Source organism: Ursus maritimus, unplaced genomic scaffold, assembly GCF_017311325.1.
Source record: "Ursus maritimus isolate PB19 unplaced genomic scaffold, ASM1731132v1 scaffold_6, whole genome shotgun sequence".
Classification (NCBI taxonomy): Eukaryota; Metazoa; Chordata; class Mammalia; order Carnivora; family Ursidae; genus Ursus; species Ursus maritimus.
The window spans coordinates 60,977,994-60,997,058 of NW_024426774.1; the positions used below are offsets into that span (position 1 = coordinate 60,977,994).

Below are 19,065 nucleotides of genomic sequence, written 5' to 3' on the forward strand. Positions count from 1 at the left end.
TAGTCTCCAGGAAACATACACTACAATAAATGTTAATGGAATTTTTTTTTAAAAGATTTATTTATTATTTTCAAGGGAAAGGGAGAAAGAGCACAAGTGGGAGGAGGGGCAGAGAAAGAGAGAGGGAGACAAGCAGATTCCCCAGTGAGTGGGGAGTCTGACACATGTCTTAATCTCAGAACGAGATCATGACCTGAGTTAAAACCAAGAGTTTGCACACCTAATAGACTGAGCCACCCAGGTGTCCCTAAAGGAATTTTTTTAGGAGGAAGGGAAATGAACCAACTGTAAACTCAAATCTATGGAAGGTCTGAAGAATTCCAACAACAGTAAATATGGGGATATTTTTTTCTTCTTCCTTTAATTTGAAATAAAACTGATTTTTTAAAGCACAATAGTAACTGCATTATGGAATTAATTACATATTAATTTCATAAAAACGAAATGTATGACGATAGCAAAAAGGATGGGGGGATAAATGGAAATGTGTTTTCACAAGGTTCTTACCTTATATATGAAGTGGTATATTAAGTCAAAGTAGATTGTGGGATGAGAAGTTAAAGATGTAATTTCTAGAGCTAAGCTAATATAGTAGCCACTGACCACATATGACTTGAACACTTGGAATATGGCTAGTCTGAATGTAGGTGTGCTGTTAGTATAAAACACACCAGATTTTGAAGACTTCGTATGAAAAAATGAATGTAAAATGTCTCAATTTTTATTACAATTATAATTTTTTGGATATTTGTTTAGTTAGAGTATATTATTAAAGTAAACTTTACCTGTTTCTTTAAAATTAACTTATGTGGCTTACATTATATTTCTCTTACAGTGGTTTTAGAGCAGGAGTTTGTAAACTTTCCCTTTAAAGGGCAGATAGTAAATATTTTAGGATTTTGGAGGCATGCAGTCTATGCTACAGTTACTCAGCTTTGCCATTAGCGCATGAAAGTAGCCACAGACAATATGTACGAGACTTAGTGAATAAGTATGGCTAGGTTGTAATATAAATATTTACAAAAATAGGTGGCTTGCTGAATTTGGCCCATAGGCCATAGCTTGCTAGACTAAAGTACCTACTACAACAAAAACAAAAACCAAGAAACCAAAAAAGAGCCCCAAGAAGTATAGTTTAAAAATTGAAGAGATGAGAGACAAATTCTCCATTATTCCAAAAGAAAGCAGGAGGGAGGTAAAAAGTGACAAAAAATAAACAGGGCAAAAAGAAATCAAATAGTGAGATTGTAAATTTAACTCAACTACAATGACTACATTAAATGGAAATGGATAATATCAAAAGGAAGTTTGTGAGGTTGTACAAAAAAAGCAAGACAAACTCTGTTATTTACAAAAGCACTCACATACACAAAGACACAGAAAATACAAAACAAACATTAAAAATAAAAGGATGGAAAAGGGTGCACCATGTGAACTAATATAGGAAGGCTGGAATTATTAAAATCAAATCAAAGTAGAATTCAAGATAAAGAATACTGACAGATACAAGAAAGATGTTTCACAGTGATAAACATATTTCACCAGCAAGATGTAACAGTTCTGAATCTGTACATACCTATTAACAGAGCATCAAAATCCATTAAGCAAACATGGAACTAAAGGAAAAATAGACAAATGCACACTTACGGTTGAAGATTTTAACATTCCTTTGTGATTAAGTGATAAACAGGAGGACAAAATAAAACAAGAGTAAGGATATAGGTTTGAACAACACTGTCAAACAATTTAACCTAATCAACATCTCTAGAATAGTAAACGCCAAACTTCAGAACATTTGTTACAAATACACAAGGAACATTCACCAAACTAATTCTTCTTCTTGGCCATAAAACAAGTTTCAGTGTATTTTAAAGGACTGCAAGAATACAGAATATGTTCTGATAATAACAGTTAAATTAGAAGTAAAAAGATACAAAGAAAATCTCAAAAAATTTAGGAATTTAAAAAGCATACTTCTAAATAATTCATTGGGTCAAAGAATAAGTCAAGGGAAATTAGAAAATATATTTAACTGAACAACAGTGAAACAACGTATCAAAATTTGTGGACTAAATCAAAGCACTGCTTAAAAATTTTTATAGCTTTATATGTTTTATTTTTTTAAAAGATTTGAGAGCCCGTGCATAAGCACGTGTGAGCACACCTGTGCGTGGGGGTCCGCAAAGAGAGTCTCAAGCGGACTCCACGTTGAGTGCAGAGCCCAACATGGGCCTCAATCCCATGAAGCCAAAATCACTACCTGAGCCAAAACCAAGTCAGATGCTTAACCGACTGTGCCACCCAGGCGCCATACCTTATATTTTAGAAAAGAGACTTAAAATTAATTTTAGCTTTTATCTTATGAAGCTTAAAAGAAAAGAGTACCTAAAATAAGTAGAAGGCAGGAAATGATAAAGAATGGAAATTAGCAAAAAAAAAAAAATCAACAGTAGCTAAATCAACAAATCCAAAAATTAGGTTTTTGAAAAGGTCAATAAAAATGATAGGCATCTAGCTAAACTATCAAAAAAGAAAAAGAAAGAAAAAAGAAACTAAGAAGTTACCATTATCAAGAATGAAAGAAGGGACATCAAAATGAATACCGAAGATGTTAAAAGGATAATAAGAATATCATGAACTACATAGTGCTGAGAAATTTGACAACTTAGATGAGACAAATTCCTTGAAAGATACATATTACCAAAGTTGACACAAGAAGAAAATCTAATAATTTCATTATAGCTGTTAGAGTAAATTCATAATTAAAAATTTTCCTACAACAAAACTCTAGACTCAGATGATTTTCTTGGTAAATTCTATTAAATATTTATGAAAGACAAGTTTTAGTAAGACACTTCCTGAAAATAGAAACTTCCAACTGATATCATGACCTGAAAACAAAACCACACAAGGAAGGATATTAGGAGGAAAGAAATTACAGATCAAGATCGCTCATCAATAGAAAACTGAATTCAGCATGATAACACATCATGACTAAATGGGGTTTATCCCAGAGACGAAAGGTTGATTTAATATTCAAAAGTCAATGTAATTCATTATACTAGTAAAGGAGAAAAATCATGATCAGCAGATCCCGAAAAATTACTTAATATACACTCATGACTTAAATTTTGTTTTCTTTCAACAAACTACAATGAAATTTCTTCAACCTGATAAAGGGCATTTAGGAAAAACCGACAGCTAACATCATATTTTCCACCAAAGAACAGGAACAAAGCAAGGATGCCCACTCTTGATGTAGTATTAGAGGTCATGGCAGGTGTAATAAAGCATGAAAAAAAGATACAAAAGGCATACATGTTGGAAAGGAGGAAGTAAAACTCCATTCACAAACATGACTGATTATGTAGAAAATGTTAAGAATCTATCAAAAAACTACTAAATTAAAAAGTGAATTTAGAAAGATGCCAAGACGCAAGGTCAATATACAAAATGATATTTACAATGGAATTTAAAATATTTAGAGATAATTTTAATGGAAAATGTAAAAGATATCTACACCAAAAACTACCAAACACTGTTGAGAGAAATTAAAGATCTACATAAATGGAGAGAAGTATCAGTTTCATGTGTTGGAAGACTCAAAAGTATGGCTGGGATCTCAGTGGAGTCACAATCAAAATCCCATTGTGCTTTTTAGTGGAAATAGACAAACTGGCCAATGCATTCTTGAAGAAAAGGGTTGAAGGACTTCTACTAATTTCAGAATTTGTAAAGCTGCAGTAATTGATGCAGTGTGGTTTTGGTGTAAGGACAAACAGATTGACAGAAGAGAAGAGAGAGTCCAGAAACAGACCATTACTTATACTGTCAGCTGACTTCTGAAAAAAGATTCCAGTGAAATTTAATTAGGAAAAGAAAATCTTCTTACACATGGTGCTGAGACAACTGGCTCTCTATAATGTAAAAGAAGGAATCTTAATCTCTTACACCATATACAAGAATGATTTGAGACAGCTCATTGACTCAAATGAAAGCTAAAACTATAAGCCTTTTTAAAAATATATAGCAAACTATAACCCTGAGATAGGCAAAGTTTTCTCAGGTTTCTTCACGGAAAAAAAAATTGATAAATTGAACTTCAAATAAAAATAAACAGTTTTCGCTCATTGAAGAAACTGTTAAAGAAATGAATAGGCAGGCTGCACACTAGAATATATCCGCAATACGGATGTACGAAGAATTCCTACAACTCAGTAATAAAGAGACAATCATCCACATAAAAATGGATCAAGACATTTCACAAAAGATACATGAATGGGCAGTCAGCACATGAAAAAGTGCCCACAATTATTAATAACTGGAATCCACAGAGATACTAATACATAAATGTTGGAATGGCTAAAATTAAAAAGACCAAAGCAAACGTTGGAGAGGACCCGGGATCACTGGTGGGAGTGTAAAATGGCAGTACTGGTCAGCTTGTTACAAAGTTGAACATCTGCCCTGAGAATCAGCAGCTCCACTTCTCAGGACAAACAAAACGTATTCTAGAAGGACTGTGTCACAATGTCGTAGCAACATTATTCATGATGGCTAGAGCCAGGGGCAGCCCAGGTATCATTAATGGGAGAGTGGATATATGAATTTCGATGCCGTTCCGTAATGGAGTACTACTCAACAAGAAAAAGAACAGAGGACTGATATAGGCAGCAATACGGATGAACTTCAAAAAAACCTGCTGAGTGAAAGAAGCCAGACACAAGAGTGCATACTGTGTGACTACATGGTATGTGACTTTCTAGAAGAAGCTAAACTAGCCTAGTGATGAACGTCAGAGTATCAGAACAGTGGTTGTCTGGGGGCAAAAGGGACTAACTGAGAAAGGGCACAAAGAGCTTTCTGGAATGATAAAAATCTGCACACGTGTATCCCAATGCCACCCCAATTAGATCCATGGCTTTGCTTGGAACCCGGACATCAGTTTTTTCTATAGTCCCTCCCTACCTCCATACATAAGTGATTCTGGTGGACAGTAAGGACTGAAAAAGAACACTCAAGAGTCTCAACATTTTGTCACCAAGGAATATTTGTAATTTTACAAATGGGAACTATAACTGCAAAAGATTCTTATTAGTACTAAAAAAGCATTCTCTGGATAAATGTGCATGCTTGCTGGTTGGATAAGAAATGCCCAACTTGTATACGTCTAATCCTTGCCTTGGCTGCCAAGAAGTTCAGAGCCAAATTCAGTGTTCAGTTTAGTGATTAACATCCCAGCTGCCTGATATACCAATCTGAGGGGCAGGGAGGGTTGGGAGATAGAAGATGGGGGCATTAAAATATCCTGTTTCACATTTTAAACTACCTCAAATCGTTTGGAGGAAAATTATGGTGTATAAATCGTATACAATGGTGGTCATTTTGGAAAAAATTGTATGCTTCTCCTTCCTGTCAAAAAATGGTTAGATCAGGAAAGACTTCTGCTATTGCTTGGATGAGTCCTCTGCTAAAGGTAAGTCACTACCTGACCAAATGATCGAATAACGTTAAAAGATACATCATTTTAAAATACAACCATATTGACAGGGAAACTCTTCACTTACATTTGATTATAAGGGCGAGACTGGAGAAACCCATATAAGAGTATGGAATATGTTAAGAGTCCCTAATGGATCATAGATGGCATAAAAAATTTAAGTGCACTTCATTACATTCTTGGGCTAAAGAAAGCGATCTGTACGCAAGTGTGCTCACTGTTGTTCTGTTTCTATGATGACTGGTGTCGGCTGCTTTGATTTTAGCCACTGGATAGGATATTTTTCTGCCCCTTCTCATTTAACAAAACCATACAACCTTGGCCCACCGGAGAAAATAAAATGTCTTTATTCCCAAAGAGCATATTCTAATGCAACACGAAGGAAAAAAGCAGCAACAAAAAGCCCCTCACCTGAGTTGTCTCACTGTTAAGCAATCCGGTCAGCGGCTCCTCTTTTTGCACTTTCCTCCCTGTGAAGCAGGTCTCAGCACTTCTCTCACCATGGATGTTTTTTTCTATTAACCTATTTTGCATCTGATTGACTTGCTTTGTAGCAGCCTTTCCAGAAACAACCTGTTGATAGAGAATAATAATGTATAATGAACACTTTTGACACTTGTAAAAAAAAAAAAAAAGGATTCATATCCAGATTCTTGAAAATTCTAAACTTGCCAAGTTTTGGGAAAAGGAAGAAATAAAGAGGAAACCAACAAATGGATGTTGTGGAAAGATATAGTAGTTGGCAAGATCCAGACCCTTTCTCATCAATAGTACAAGACCAATTAAAATTAGTGTCACTGTTGTACGCTCTTTAGAAATTATCTCTACAGATAACTTGCTTATTGAAAACGGCATTTTTACAGAAAACTGTCACATTCTCAAACTGCACATGAATTCATTATTAACCTTTGCTGGGAGTGGATCCAGTACATCTTTTTAGTTTAAATTCTTATTAATTAGAATCTTAGTTTTCTATCATTGAAGACAGCCTAATTAATGTGAATGTATAAAAGGAGCTTATGATGTTGCTTACTTTTTTATACAGGTAATTTAACCTTTGAGTGGACGAGTCACAGTTCATGTCACCTGGTACTGTGTATCAGTATCAGAGGTTAAGTTCTACAAAAGCCTGCTGTCTCTAAGGTTTCTTTTTCACACCACGGTGTGTTCTGGGGGATGACTGACTCTTAATAACCTTGAAGTAGACACGGAAATAGAAGGGCAGACCCCACAATAGAGCTGGAAGATTGAAAGCCACAGTGAAGACCCTTATGTGAAGTATTTGCTCAGCAGCCTCATGTTTCCAGCGGCTGAAAGTGCTATCACCTTTTTTTCATGGGTTAAATAGGGGGCAGAAGATAGGAACAGCACAAGGAGAAATAATGGAGTAGCCAGTGCCAAAATGGAGAATGAATTACATTGGCTGGGCAAGCAGAGCCTTAATTTGTAGTCTCCCAATTTTTAGCTTCTATTGCCAAATGTGTTCACTCTTTAAAATATGCTGGTGTTTTGTGGCTAGGTCTAAGCTGTCACAACACCATTCTTTATTCACTCCTCCTCCTGGATCCCAGCTTCTCAAAGGATAGCAAAGCCATTGCTTTTCAGTAGCCTGACAATTGGAATTGTTCCCTCATCACTCAGGGTTTCTTTATTTTCACCACTCAACTCTCCCAAACTACTGGGAAAATTCATGTGTAACCACCTTCTGAGTCACTCTCCCACTGAAGTCATCTTGGTGATAAATGCTCATCATAGCACGAGTGTGAAACAAAGGGTTTCCCAAGGCTTTGTACACCATTCATCCTAATAAAAGACTGTCTTGCCAATCATTGTGAAAACGTGTTTTATTATAAAAAGGATTAGTTGAGATATTAACTGAGGTTTTTAACACCTCCTGGATGCTAGGCACTTTAAGTATAATGATTTTTGGCCTGGGAGCCTCTGATGCACAAACAAAATTTGATCTAATATATTCAGTCCTCCGTGAGGCTTTCTGGAAGAGATGATGCCTCCTGGATCTGCTGTCAGTTGGCCGGATGGCTAGGTTGTGCTGCCATAAGCACTTCTAGCTAATAAACAAAATGATATCCAGTTTATGAAAAATTTCTATTTCTAGGGAAACTTCTAAAACCATAAGAGTGAAATGGGATGATGATTAAGCTTTACTCTCAACTGTGAACAGGGGTAAAACTTTTCTCAAAGACATAAAAGTAAGTACAAGGAAACACTCTGGGCATCTCACATAATCAAATAAAATGATACTGTCCAAATATGTATCATTTTCAAGAAAGTGGCTATTCAAATAAGGTATCTTTTACTTAATTTTCCACCAGCACTTCACGGTGTTCTAAGAAATCGGGAATACTTTGGGCATCCTAAAATTCAGTAAGTCAAAAATATGCTCATAATTGAGAATTTATACTCTCCTTTTCTCACACAGAATATAAATATGAAGACAAGCTTAATAGAATTATTTCGAGAAGGTTCAAGAAAGAATTTGACAAATTTTTAAGTTCAATACAAAGATTACTACAACCCATAATAATATATTCACCCCTGATTTTGCTGTGGGACCCTCAGGTTTAGGGTAAATGGAAGGACAAACTTTTACTTGTCTGAGATGTAGGACAGCTTGAACATTTTCACTCTGTCCTACAGCTACTCCTCTGTCTAGGTAGAGCGTTTAGGAAGGCTGGGTGGCTCATTATGCCCAGGTCTCTGTGCCATGACAGTATGGATCCAGGCGTCCCAACAGGGAGGAAGACACGGTAAGTGGATAAAAGGGTTCACTACTGGCTCTTGAAGAAGCAGCTTATTCAAGGGTTGAAGGGGGGCCTTGGTTTTCCAACTTGGCTTCAGCATTCTCATCTGGGGATTCTAGAGCTTTAGCTCACCTCGATAAGCATTCTTCCTGAAATACGGTTTCCTTCAGTGAATTCTGGACATTAAATCCCAGTGGAAGGCATAAATAGACTGTGGTAGCCCTGATGATAGATTCTTCTAATTTGACAATGTTACCTCAGGAGCCATCAGAGCTACTGAAGAGTGATTTCAGCCGTACAGACCATCATTTTGATTGAGGCAAATGCCCCAAAAGATTTGCTTTTCAGGGAAAAATTTCAATGTCTCTCCTGTCTTGACAAAAATTCATTTCCAATTTAACTCCAGTAACAGTATTTGAGGACTTGTGCAAGGCTAGGCTCAGTTTACCGGGAACAGTTTATGATGCCTAGTAAAACCCAGTGTTGGAAAACTACCCCCTTTTTTTTTTTCCCAAAAAGATGCTGTAAGTTTGCCAAGATTCTTATGGTGATGTGCTATTTTCTAATACCTAACAAAAACATATTTTTGTTAGGAATACTAAATTTAAAAGACACAACTTATACTAAGGGAAATAACATTTAAAAAAATGAAACATTCAAAACTTTTTTTGAATAGTGAATGATAGAAATATTTTATTTATCTAACTGTATATGTTTTCTGCTCCACTTTTTAAAATTTTTTATTATGTTATGTTAGTCACCATACAGTACATCATTAGTTTTTGATGTAGTGTTCCATGATTCATTGTACTGACTTCTTTTTAAGTATCTTTGTCCAAAAAGTGTAAGTCTACAATTCATTCAATATTCTGTTAAATAACTACAGTAATCCATGTATGAAGTAACAAAAAATGTTTTTAGTTACTAATAAGGGGATTCTGTCTGTGATTAAAAAGAGAGAAATTTGGAGCCGTGTGATTGGTATTCATTCTGGACCTAACATGATTTTTGTTATGGAAGCAGTCAATTGCGGAAACTATTCTATAGTTGTATCATTCAGGGAAACTGAGTACATGACAGTTTATATTGTCATATTTTGCTTTTAAACATTTTCGAGTTTGGTTTTTGCACATTACAAAATCTGTAAACTTTAAAAATAAAAATTAAGATACTTTGGGTTTAGCCACAGGGTGAACCCATTTTTATATTATGACTATTAAATATATCTGTGCACTTAAACTACTACAGAAATAAAGTCATTATTCAATAAATACTGATCTGCTGTGGAATATACCCCCAAATCATCTTACTGTCTATACACTGGGGCTGATCATACTGTTAGAAATTAACTAAGGTCTTAAGATTGCACATTATTCTTACTGTTTTCTTTTTACTCATAATCAAAGTGATCTAATCAAAAGGGAAGAAATTTTTTTGATTGAAGCTCATTGGAAAAAAATGTTTTATGTTCTATTCTCTGCATATAAAAATGGTTTCACAACAAACATCCTTTGAATTTGATGAAACTGAAAATTCTGGTGGATAATAATTAGAATTTTACATCAGAGGATATAACTATCAGTTTTTAAAATGGCTTCTTTTATATTTCAATTAAGTTTATGAAACTGAAAAACTACAAAAAAGGAAAAAATCTACTTAAATTAGTGTAGATTAAGTGGTGACCATTATTGTAAGGGAAATACTATTTTAAGGAAATGGCTCTTTGTTTTGTTGCAAAAGTGATAAAAACACAAAAGTCAATAAAACTGTTAAAATAAGTCTCAGTAATTACCAAGATCAAAATCCACTGGCTTTTTATTAAACATGAACTTTTGTTCTGCCTTCTGCAATACGTAAATAGTGCTGACAATTGGTTTGTGAGGCATTTGCTACAATAAAATGTAATTGTATCATGAGAGAAAGGTGACAATCAGGAGATCATGAAAAAATTACATATTCTCACTGGTAGTTAATTAGCCATGCAAAACCTCCTCAAACAGATATTCTCTTCTATTAGGAATGATTACTATGCAGGCCTACAGATGTCAATACCACAGTCATTCAAATACTTCTTTCCCTACTAATTGAAGGTTGTAAAGCTCTGGTGCCAAGGTTTTGCTTCCAAAGAGCTAATTTATGACTAGAAGGATATTTTATGTCTTCAGTTGCAGCAGCTACAAAATTCAGCAAATCAGAACCATCTGTGCACTGATACTTGACTCACCATTCATCTCGCAGCCTATCAGTCACATTAGTTTGCAGCCTGCATTCTTGGCTCATGAACGCTTGCGATGATCCAAAGTTCATAAGAAATATTAAAAATGAATGGCATCCTGACCCTACCTTATTGTACACGCATCAGGAAAAAAAGGCCCCCATCTTTTGCGTATGGACCGTATCAAGGAAGGACTGGACATCTGGATGCCTGTCCGGTAAGGCCACTCACAGCAGTCTCGAGGTCCCCCCGCCCTCTGAGAAATGTTAGAAGTCCTAATTCTTGCGTATTGTTTCAAGTTCTATTTTTTTAAGTTGATGTGAGTTGGAAGATTACAGAGTAAAGGATGAGAAGGTGTAACTTAAAAAAAAAAATCTTTTTGGAAGGTTAGTGAGATTGAAATATCAGTACATACAAGTCATCTGGTTAAATCTAAGACTATCATGGTTATTGCCACCAAATTATGGCCAAACTGGTAAGCAAAACCAGAGGGCAGTAACTAAAGAAAGCTGATGAAAAACAGCAAATAAAGATTAGCCTTTAATCTAACTCTGGTTGTATCTCTGGGACATCAGTCCCTGCTGTATTTCTGTAGTAGTACAGTAAATCGGCCATGGATCCTACTGTTTCTCTCTAAGAGACAACAGCTCAAAGGACTTGCAACAAAATTTCTTGGAACTGAGTGAGGAGAAGTAGGAATTACATATAATAAGCAAGAGACTGGGTTGTCAGACTCCTTTTGAGACCCCAAACAACTTCATTTGGTAGAAAAGCTGCAGGGAAGATAATCATAGGATCCTAGGGACTAAATTACTTACTTTTTGATTGTTTGAAGTATGCACATTTACAGTCTCTCTAGTGGAAAATTCCAATGGTCCTAAAGGTATTCCACCTGGGTTCAGGATTTTCTTGAGCATTTGATAGTTTGGCTTTTCATCATATGCTAAATTATGAGCACATACCAAATATTGGGCTATTTCACCTGTGAAGTGTCAAATATTTTTACATGTTATTCGTAATTGGCAAGAATTGTCAAGGTTCTAGTATCATCAAAACCTCTCTATTCGCTTACACGTGCACATAACACACATCGTGAAGAAACTAAGAATGAACACTTTGGTGAAAAGCACTTTTCAAATGATACCCAAAAACGACTGAAATACAGTGACCTGGAGATTTGTCAAGATAGGAGAAATTGGTAATTTTTTTTGCATATCTTTGTTGGTATGTTTATTTTTCACTAATCTTATCAAAGAAAGCAAGTTTTTAAAACTACAGTTAGTGATTTTGATTTATGGGGTGCAATTACTACGAACTACATGAATAATATAATAGACCAGACATAGTTCATACTTTTTTTATGTTGAAGTTTTAAAAATTCAGTTAAAAACTAATGTTACTTATTATAAACCTCCTTGCTTTGACAGGAAAAAAAATCACTGCAAATTTTAATTCAGGCTTTGATTTTGAGATTAAAACAGTTCACTTAGAAATGACCTTGAATTCTAGGTTTTTAGCCATGACTAATTTTAGAGTCCTCCACACCTAAGCTAGCCCAGTAGCTTCACTGCGTTGTCTTCCTGATTCAGAGCAGAAGGATGAGATGTTGCTTTTTTTCCCCCTAATATAATCTCTTCCCTAGAACTATGTAACAATCCCCCCCAAAAAATATGAACTACAAACTTTTAAATACAAATAGGATTAGTAACCCAAAGTTACAAACATTGTCGCCTTAAAACAAACGTAGTTTGCATTTTTGTTTCAGGTGGAGGTTCAATCTAAAATCAAGACACAGTAAATGATAATACCATACACTGCTTAAAATCTAACATGTTTTCCTTTTTTGTAAAGATGTTTAGATACTTCACAAACTAGTTTTTACAAGCTCTTCCCCTTCAAAAACTTCTTACTCAAGCAGACCTAAGCCCCTCTTACTTTCTCACTAAGTTGCTATATCCCTATGGTGGGAAAATCTGGGAAGCTTTGTGGGTTGGCAGGAGTGACTTCTAATCCTTTCCTTCCCCTCCAGGCCCACCTCCATTCAAGAGGGAACTGCAGACACCGACTTTCACTCCCTACGGGGAAAAATTCCAAAAGGAACAGTCACCATCCTTTCCCCCTATGAAAGCCAGAGTGACCATTTTATACCCTATTACCCACAGGTGTGTTCTAGAACCATAAGGCTACTGTGGCTAAAATGAGAACTCTTGGCTCTGGGGTTTTTGTTTTTAGTTTCTTGTTTTTGTTTTTGTTTTGTTTTGTTTTGGATACCGTGGCAATTATGCAACCTACTTTTGCCCTTCCCTAATGTAAGATATATCACATTCTGTTATCTAACACTCGATCAGCCAGATCTCTATTAGCTAGCAAATGGTATGGCTTCATCGCATTTGTAACTCCTGTTTCCAGAAGCCCATTGCAGGCATCTGATTCCTGAAGGGATGATCAAAAAGAAAAAAGATTACATTACATTCACTACCATTTTCATGTAGATATTCTGTTGTTTTTCGTCCCTTTTGAGATTGGTAAACCAAGTTTGGTATATATTATTACAGCTCTATTAACCAAGATATCCCAAATGAAGAAGAGAGCTGGATATGGTGGGAGAATTTTCACAGGTCACGGGTAGAGGACAATGGAAGATTCCTGGCGCTCCACCAACGGACGGCAGCTGTGCTGCAAAGTCTTCATGGGTCTGGGGCTTGGAAAAAATGAGGTCTCGGTGAGGCAGGAGAGGGAGACAAAGAAAAGCCACCTCTTATAAATTCATTATTATCAACCTGAAGCTTAGACTATTGTGATATATCACTGCTTTAAATGTTAGCCTTCCAAGATCTGGATTTATTATATCAAGTATACTTTTTAATTTACTAGCGTATTTCTGGAGCTATAAAACAAAATGCTTTGAGTAGTATGAAATTATGATATTCTTGAATCATCTGCTTTTAAGCTCATGAAATATTAAGTATCATTACCAGCACCTCAGAAGACAGAAACTTGTGCAACTATTAGTATTACACTGAGCTGGACACGCACATTGGAAACTTTCTGGTGGTTTTATTTCGTAAACTGCCTTAGTAATAAACCTTTTATACATGAGATTAATTGTCATGCTTGCAGTACCCACTCCTAAGTACAACCAACTAGGAGATCTTCAGTTAATATTAAAGTTTCAATGTTCTGTGCTTTAGAAATAGAAATCTGCATTTTATAGAATAATAGTGTGGACTCAAATAAATGGTTTGCACTGAAAATGGAGAACCTGGCACTCCTGTCATTTCTTGTTATCGCTCAGATCTTCTTATCTCCAGTAATAGAAGTGTCACAGAATATTCACAGGCCCACAAGCATTTATCTTGCACAACCCAGGGCATCGGGGCTTTCTTTTCTAATCCTGAGCTGAACAGTTACCTTTTGTGTAGGAGGGGCAGAGAAGGTAAGGGACATACATAGAGAACACTTTCTTTGACATCTCCCATCTCTCCTTTTTGCTGTCCTGTTGAGTAAAACATTAGCTGTGTAACTTGGTCCAAATGCCAATAAGCATATTAGCCAAGGAGGAATACTGGCATTTGGACCAAGTTACTCAGGGCAGTTCAGAAATGAAAAGCTTTCATCCTCAACCCAACCCCCACTCCCTCACCAAGGAGAATCCTTCCTGGTTGGCTCCCTCCTCCCTCAGAAGAGGGACTACAGAAAGTGGGAAGTGGGAGGCTCACACTGGGCCAGGCTTAGGACTTGGGAGACAGGAGGTGGAAAAGCAGAACTACTTTGTTCCTCTTTCGTTTCTCATGGAAATGAACATTTTGGTTTCTTGTCAAAGAAGGGCTATAAATATAAGTTCAATATTATTTAAGTCTACATTTAAACTCTCGGATGGAAACTGATGCCATTTGACCTTATCTAGAGGGTCAGTGTACACATTCACTTTCATAAGTCAGCTAAAAGCTAACTTTGAGATTGCCCAATACAGAGAGAACAAGATTCATTCCGCTTATCTGTCTCTGAGAAAAAGCGAGCCTGACAGCAGAATCCTGCTCTTTTCTATAAGACAATCGAACTCATTTATTAAATTGGTGAACAGTGTGCCATGCATGCATATGCAAACGACAGGCACTTGGGTAATTGTGAATTGACTTACTATTTTTACTGATAATACTGTCAATTAAAGAATTCCAAAGCGATCCATACTAATTTGAAAGAGAAAACCATTTCATGAAACATACCTTCAAATCCCAAGGTTATATGCCCTTGCCAATCCAAAATTTTTTTTGCTGGCTGTTCGGTCAGAGTGCAACCCGGGTCTAAACAGCACTCAAGTGTTCCAATTACTGATGGAAAGTAATCTTTCCTTAGATCAACTTTATCTTCTTTCAACAATACACAGAGGGACAAAATCAAAACGTCAACTCTAAAAGTACTAGATACAGTTGACTATTAAACCTGTGGAAGATTCATCCCCCTCCCGCACCACCCTCACCAAAAAATGCAGTCAAGCAAAGCCTAGGACGCTGCCTAAATATTTTCTTGTAGCCTTCGTGTGTTCTAACGTCAGAGAGGATCTGAACTTTCTCTTCTCTAGCAACTTATCTGTAAGCCGATGTAGAGAGTTTCCTCTCACCCCTGTGGGAATGGGAGCGGGTGGATTAAGCAAAAGCTGTAAAACAGGACTGACAAATGTGGAAATGTGGTGACCTGTAAATCATGGAGGAGAAGGTGGTCGAAGTTAGCATTTGACTTACGGCAGCTGCTTCCGGAAGGAGCCCATTTCAGCACTGACTCAGGAAGCTCATCCAACAGGCTAAAACAAAATAGAGTAATACGCAATGAATCTGCTTACAACCCTGTGATTCACTGTTTTGATTAGAAAACAAAACTCAGATTCTCTGTTGGTGGGTCACCCATATCGTGCCTTTCAATATTTTTTTTCACCCACCTGTAAGGGGAAAGTGGGTAAGTGTAGGTGGGGGCGTTCCTTCAACTTTGTATCAATACCAATTTTGTATCAATCACCTAGAAACTAAATGTAGATTTACTGTATATATGCTGTAATTCAAAGTCTGTACGAGCAGAAATGTAGCAGTAGGGATATCTATCATGATTTTTTCTTAAGAACAAGAAAAAGGAGATTCTTCCTCAGGCACTTACCCTTGAGGAGGGGCACATGATTTAACTATTTATGTACACTGTTCGCCATTGGGCAGTGTTTCATGCTCTTCTATGATTAATTGGGTTAACAAGAAATATCCCAACAACAAAACAAACAAGATAAGTCATCATTTCTAACCCTTTCCAGTGTTTTAGACTGGACAAATACAATTCTTTTAAGTTGCTTCAGCCACCAGTATATAAACATGCGACTAAAATTACTGATATGAGTTTCTGATTGACAAACTCAGGCACCGGCAGCACGGCAACAATAAAGGCACTGGTGCAGTATCACCCCATGTCGGGAAAATAAAGGGCGTGAGGGGAGCCGGCACCACGGCGGTAGATGCAAGCGTGCCCTTGCAAGGAAATTCAGAGTACGGCTTCTTAGCAAGTTGAATGAATTATGATTATATATTTTTTACTATCAGAAGTTTAAAGATGTCTATAGTTTACCTTAATTATAAACTTCATTATGTATTAGCTTTACTGTCTATAGATTTATATTAGTAATTAAATCAAAATGAAGATATGAATATACATAAGGGAGGTTATGTTTATTAGCACTATATTTTATTATTTTGCATGATACCCTATTATCATATTTGAATATACACACATAGGCATATTGTTTAGATATCTACAAAGAATGCATCTATGTATGTATATTGACAAAAGGCTAAAACAAATCATATTGATGTCTTACTAAAAGAAAAAAATACATATAATTATTGGAATTAAAATTCAAGTCTTTTAAATACAGTACACTATTCAAACGAGATGAACTGAGGTGAGAAACTGGATATCGAGATTGTTTATATACGCCCATTACTGTGCTTTGACTTGACCCATATATTGAAAAATGTCGGTTAATATGGGCACGTTAATCACTGTGGTAAATAACTGATTAGATAGCTCTAATATTGACTTATATAAATGTGTTCGTTTGGGGTAAGGGGCTGGGATGATCAGGATTCCAAGCGGAGAAATACTTCATATAATAAGCCAGTATTTACAAATGTAAACTGTGTCACTCTGTGTCTGTAGGCTAGGCCCTCTGTATTAAGAACTGATACCACACCGAATTGAAGACGGGTTTCTATGGATCAGCTCCCCCTTTTGTAAACTTCTGTTGTGACTTACCTTACTTAAAACACAGCTGCCTTTTCCAATCGCAATATTCTATCTGTGGATAACTACTGTTGAGCATATCTTAGTATATAATGAAAAACTGGCTATTCTGGGCTGCATGCAATTGCTTTCTCCTTAGGCCTTATCAGTGAGAAATTAGTAAAACAGTAACATACTCTGTTCTCAGTCTGACCTAGTTCTTATGCTAACAGATTCTAGGTGATAAAAATTGGATGTGGAATATTAAAAATGTTTATGTGGCTGCAAGATTCTCTCTTATATAAACACCTTCTATAAAAGTTTTGTTTGTTTCTTCCTTAAGAAACAAAACGCACTCGCTCCAAGACACAGAATTAAAAAAGAGGTATGTTGCTCTCACTTGAAAAATGTAAGCCCTATTGGTCCCACCTCACAATGTCGCTTTGCGCAGTTACCATCAATCACACCACACTCAGACTACCTCACGTACTCGCACAACGCCAGTCTGAAACTACTCTTCCTTGAAAAGACCACCACCTAGAATTCAGCTTCGGAAAACACCACGTGAAAGAACAAATACTTTCCCTGGCATTTTGTGTTTCAACTCACCGTCGTTTGATCTCATAGGTGTTACCTTAACTGATTTTTAAGTTGGTAAGGTGTTTGGTTTTTCAAAAAACGTTTTTCAGCTTTCAGAAATTTGCCTTGCTTATCGTACTGGGCGAAGAGCCATCTTGTCTGGGCTGGTAACCCCCTTTACCGCGCGTGGCCCTTCAGAGCCGCAGCCCCGGGGAGGGAATACTTGCCCACGCGTACTTGGTTTTAGCAGCCTGAACGGCCGCGGGGTCGCGCAGGCTCCGCTCCCAGGGCAGGCTCCCGCACAACCAGCGCAGCAAGCAGTAGCCGAGGGTCTCGAGGTCACTCCGTCTGGACAGGGCTAGAGGACGAAGAAGCACTGAGACAGCAACACGAGGGACAGGCAAGTTCTAAGACCTAGGGAAATCGCCGAATGAACTACCACTGATGAAATATGAAAAAGCCAAATGGGCAAATGTGTCTTGTTTGTTCAGCTGGATGAAAACTTAAACGCCCAGGCTTTTGGCCGCAGTCCACAGACAGGCAGGGACTTGTTGCTGTTGAAAGTAAGGGTCAGTTTCCTCACCTCCTCCAACTTCATCCTTCCTTCGTCTGGCCTGTCACATGAACTTGATCTCCATGGCCTCTGACATGATCCAGACAACCCATAACCTGGCACCAACACTTTCTCAAAGAGCCAAGCAGTAAAACAAAGAAATAAATGTCTGCGGCTAAATTGCTAACATATGTTCCGGGAAGTCCATGGGGTCTGCACTGGTCATGCGGAGACCCTCTGAGCGCAGACTAAACACTGATGGCCTTTCCTGCTCCGCTCCCGCTAGGAGCCCTGGAAGCTGGAAGAATATGACGAAACTGCCATCTAGTGTGCAGGATGGAGAAATAGGGCTGTCTGACGATTTCTCAATTAAATGGAAATACAGGATCAAAAACGCCGCCTGTTTTAGGCACACGGTTCTAAAATTTTACAAATATTTCTAGATATAAGCAATGCCAAGCTAAACTTCTGGTCAAATAGCCTGAAGAGAAAAATGTATCAGGGAGGCGATGGTGTGCAGAGGTAGTCGGACACAGATTTTGAAGCCACACAGAGGCTTTCGGAATTTAAAATAGGATGGTTTTTCATCAAAAAATACAGAAGAACATTTTTAGGCCACTGTAGCTATCATTTATATCAGAGTATTAAATGCTGTGGACTAATTTTATTATAATTTTGTGCTTTTTAAAGTGTCTTATTTGAAAACATAAGACAATGAAATCTAATGTAAGTCAAAATATAACAATATTACTGAAATAACGATTAAAACATTCACGAGATCCCACAAAATAAACTCATTTTTTATAACCATTCCAAAAATGTTATGAAACAATAGGCCGGTATTTACATCTCTGCCATTTCTTGAATGTTCATCTATGGAGGGACAGAAAATCTCCTAAGAGCAGTATGTGGCTGTTAGACCCGTCGTAAACAGGTATCCTATTTTATTATCTTTCATTAACTAAACTCTGAAAAGTCACTCAGTAAACTTAGTTTTTAATTTAAAAAGCCACATACTAAGAGGAATGCTGCAAGCACATCATAACTACTTTTGGTTACCAGACATAAGTTATTATAAAAGCAGAAGACAAGATTAGCTGTTACACAGAGTCTATCTTAACTGCTATTAGAGTATTGGATTATTAAAGGCCCTTCAATCTAGCAGAATGCTACAGTCCCGTGGGCACCGTTTACTTTC

At 36.9% G+C, this 19,065-nt stretch overlaps 1 protein-coding gene across 9 annotated transcripts in view; it reads right to left on the reverse strand.

Moving 5' to 3' along the window:
• The window catches only part of VRK2 (VRK serine/threonine kinase 2), a 114,577-nt gene that overhangs the window by 9,245 nt on the left and 86,267 nt on the right, over nt 1–19,065 (reverse strand). For 3 of the 9 annotated variants that reach the window (XM_040623453.1, XM_040623454.1, XM_040623455.1), the window contains 4 exons: nt 17,552–17,672; nt 15,220–15,278; nt 11,296–11,459; nt 5,912–6,073 (listed from right to left, as the gene is read on the reverse strand). In XM_040623453.1, the coding sequence (XP_040479387.1) occupies nt 5,912–6,073; nt 11,296–11,459; nt 15,220–15,278; nt 17,552–17,672 (506 nt within the window). Of the gene's footprint in view, nt 1–5,911; nt 6,074–11,295; nt 11,460–12,947; nt 13,179–13,888; nt 13,974–14,703; nt 14,848–15,219; nt 15,279–17,541; nt 17,673–19,065 lie in introns of those variants that run through there. The other 6 variants (XR_005832977.1, XR_005832978.1, XR_005832979.1 and 3 more) reach the window with 6 other exon arrangements.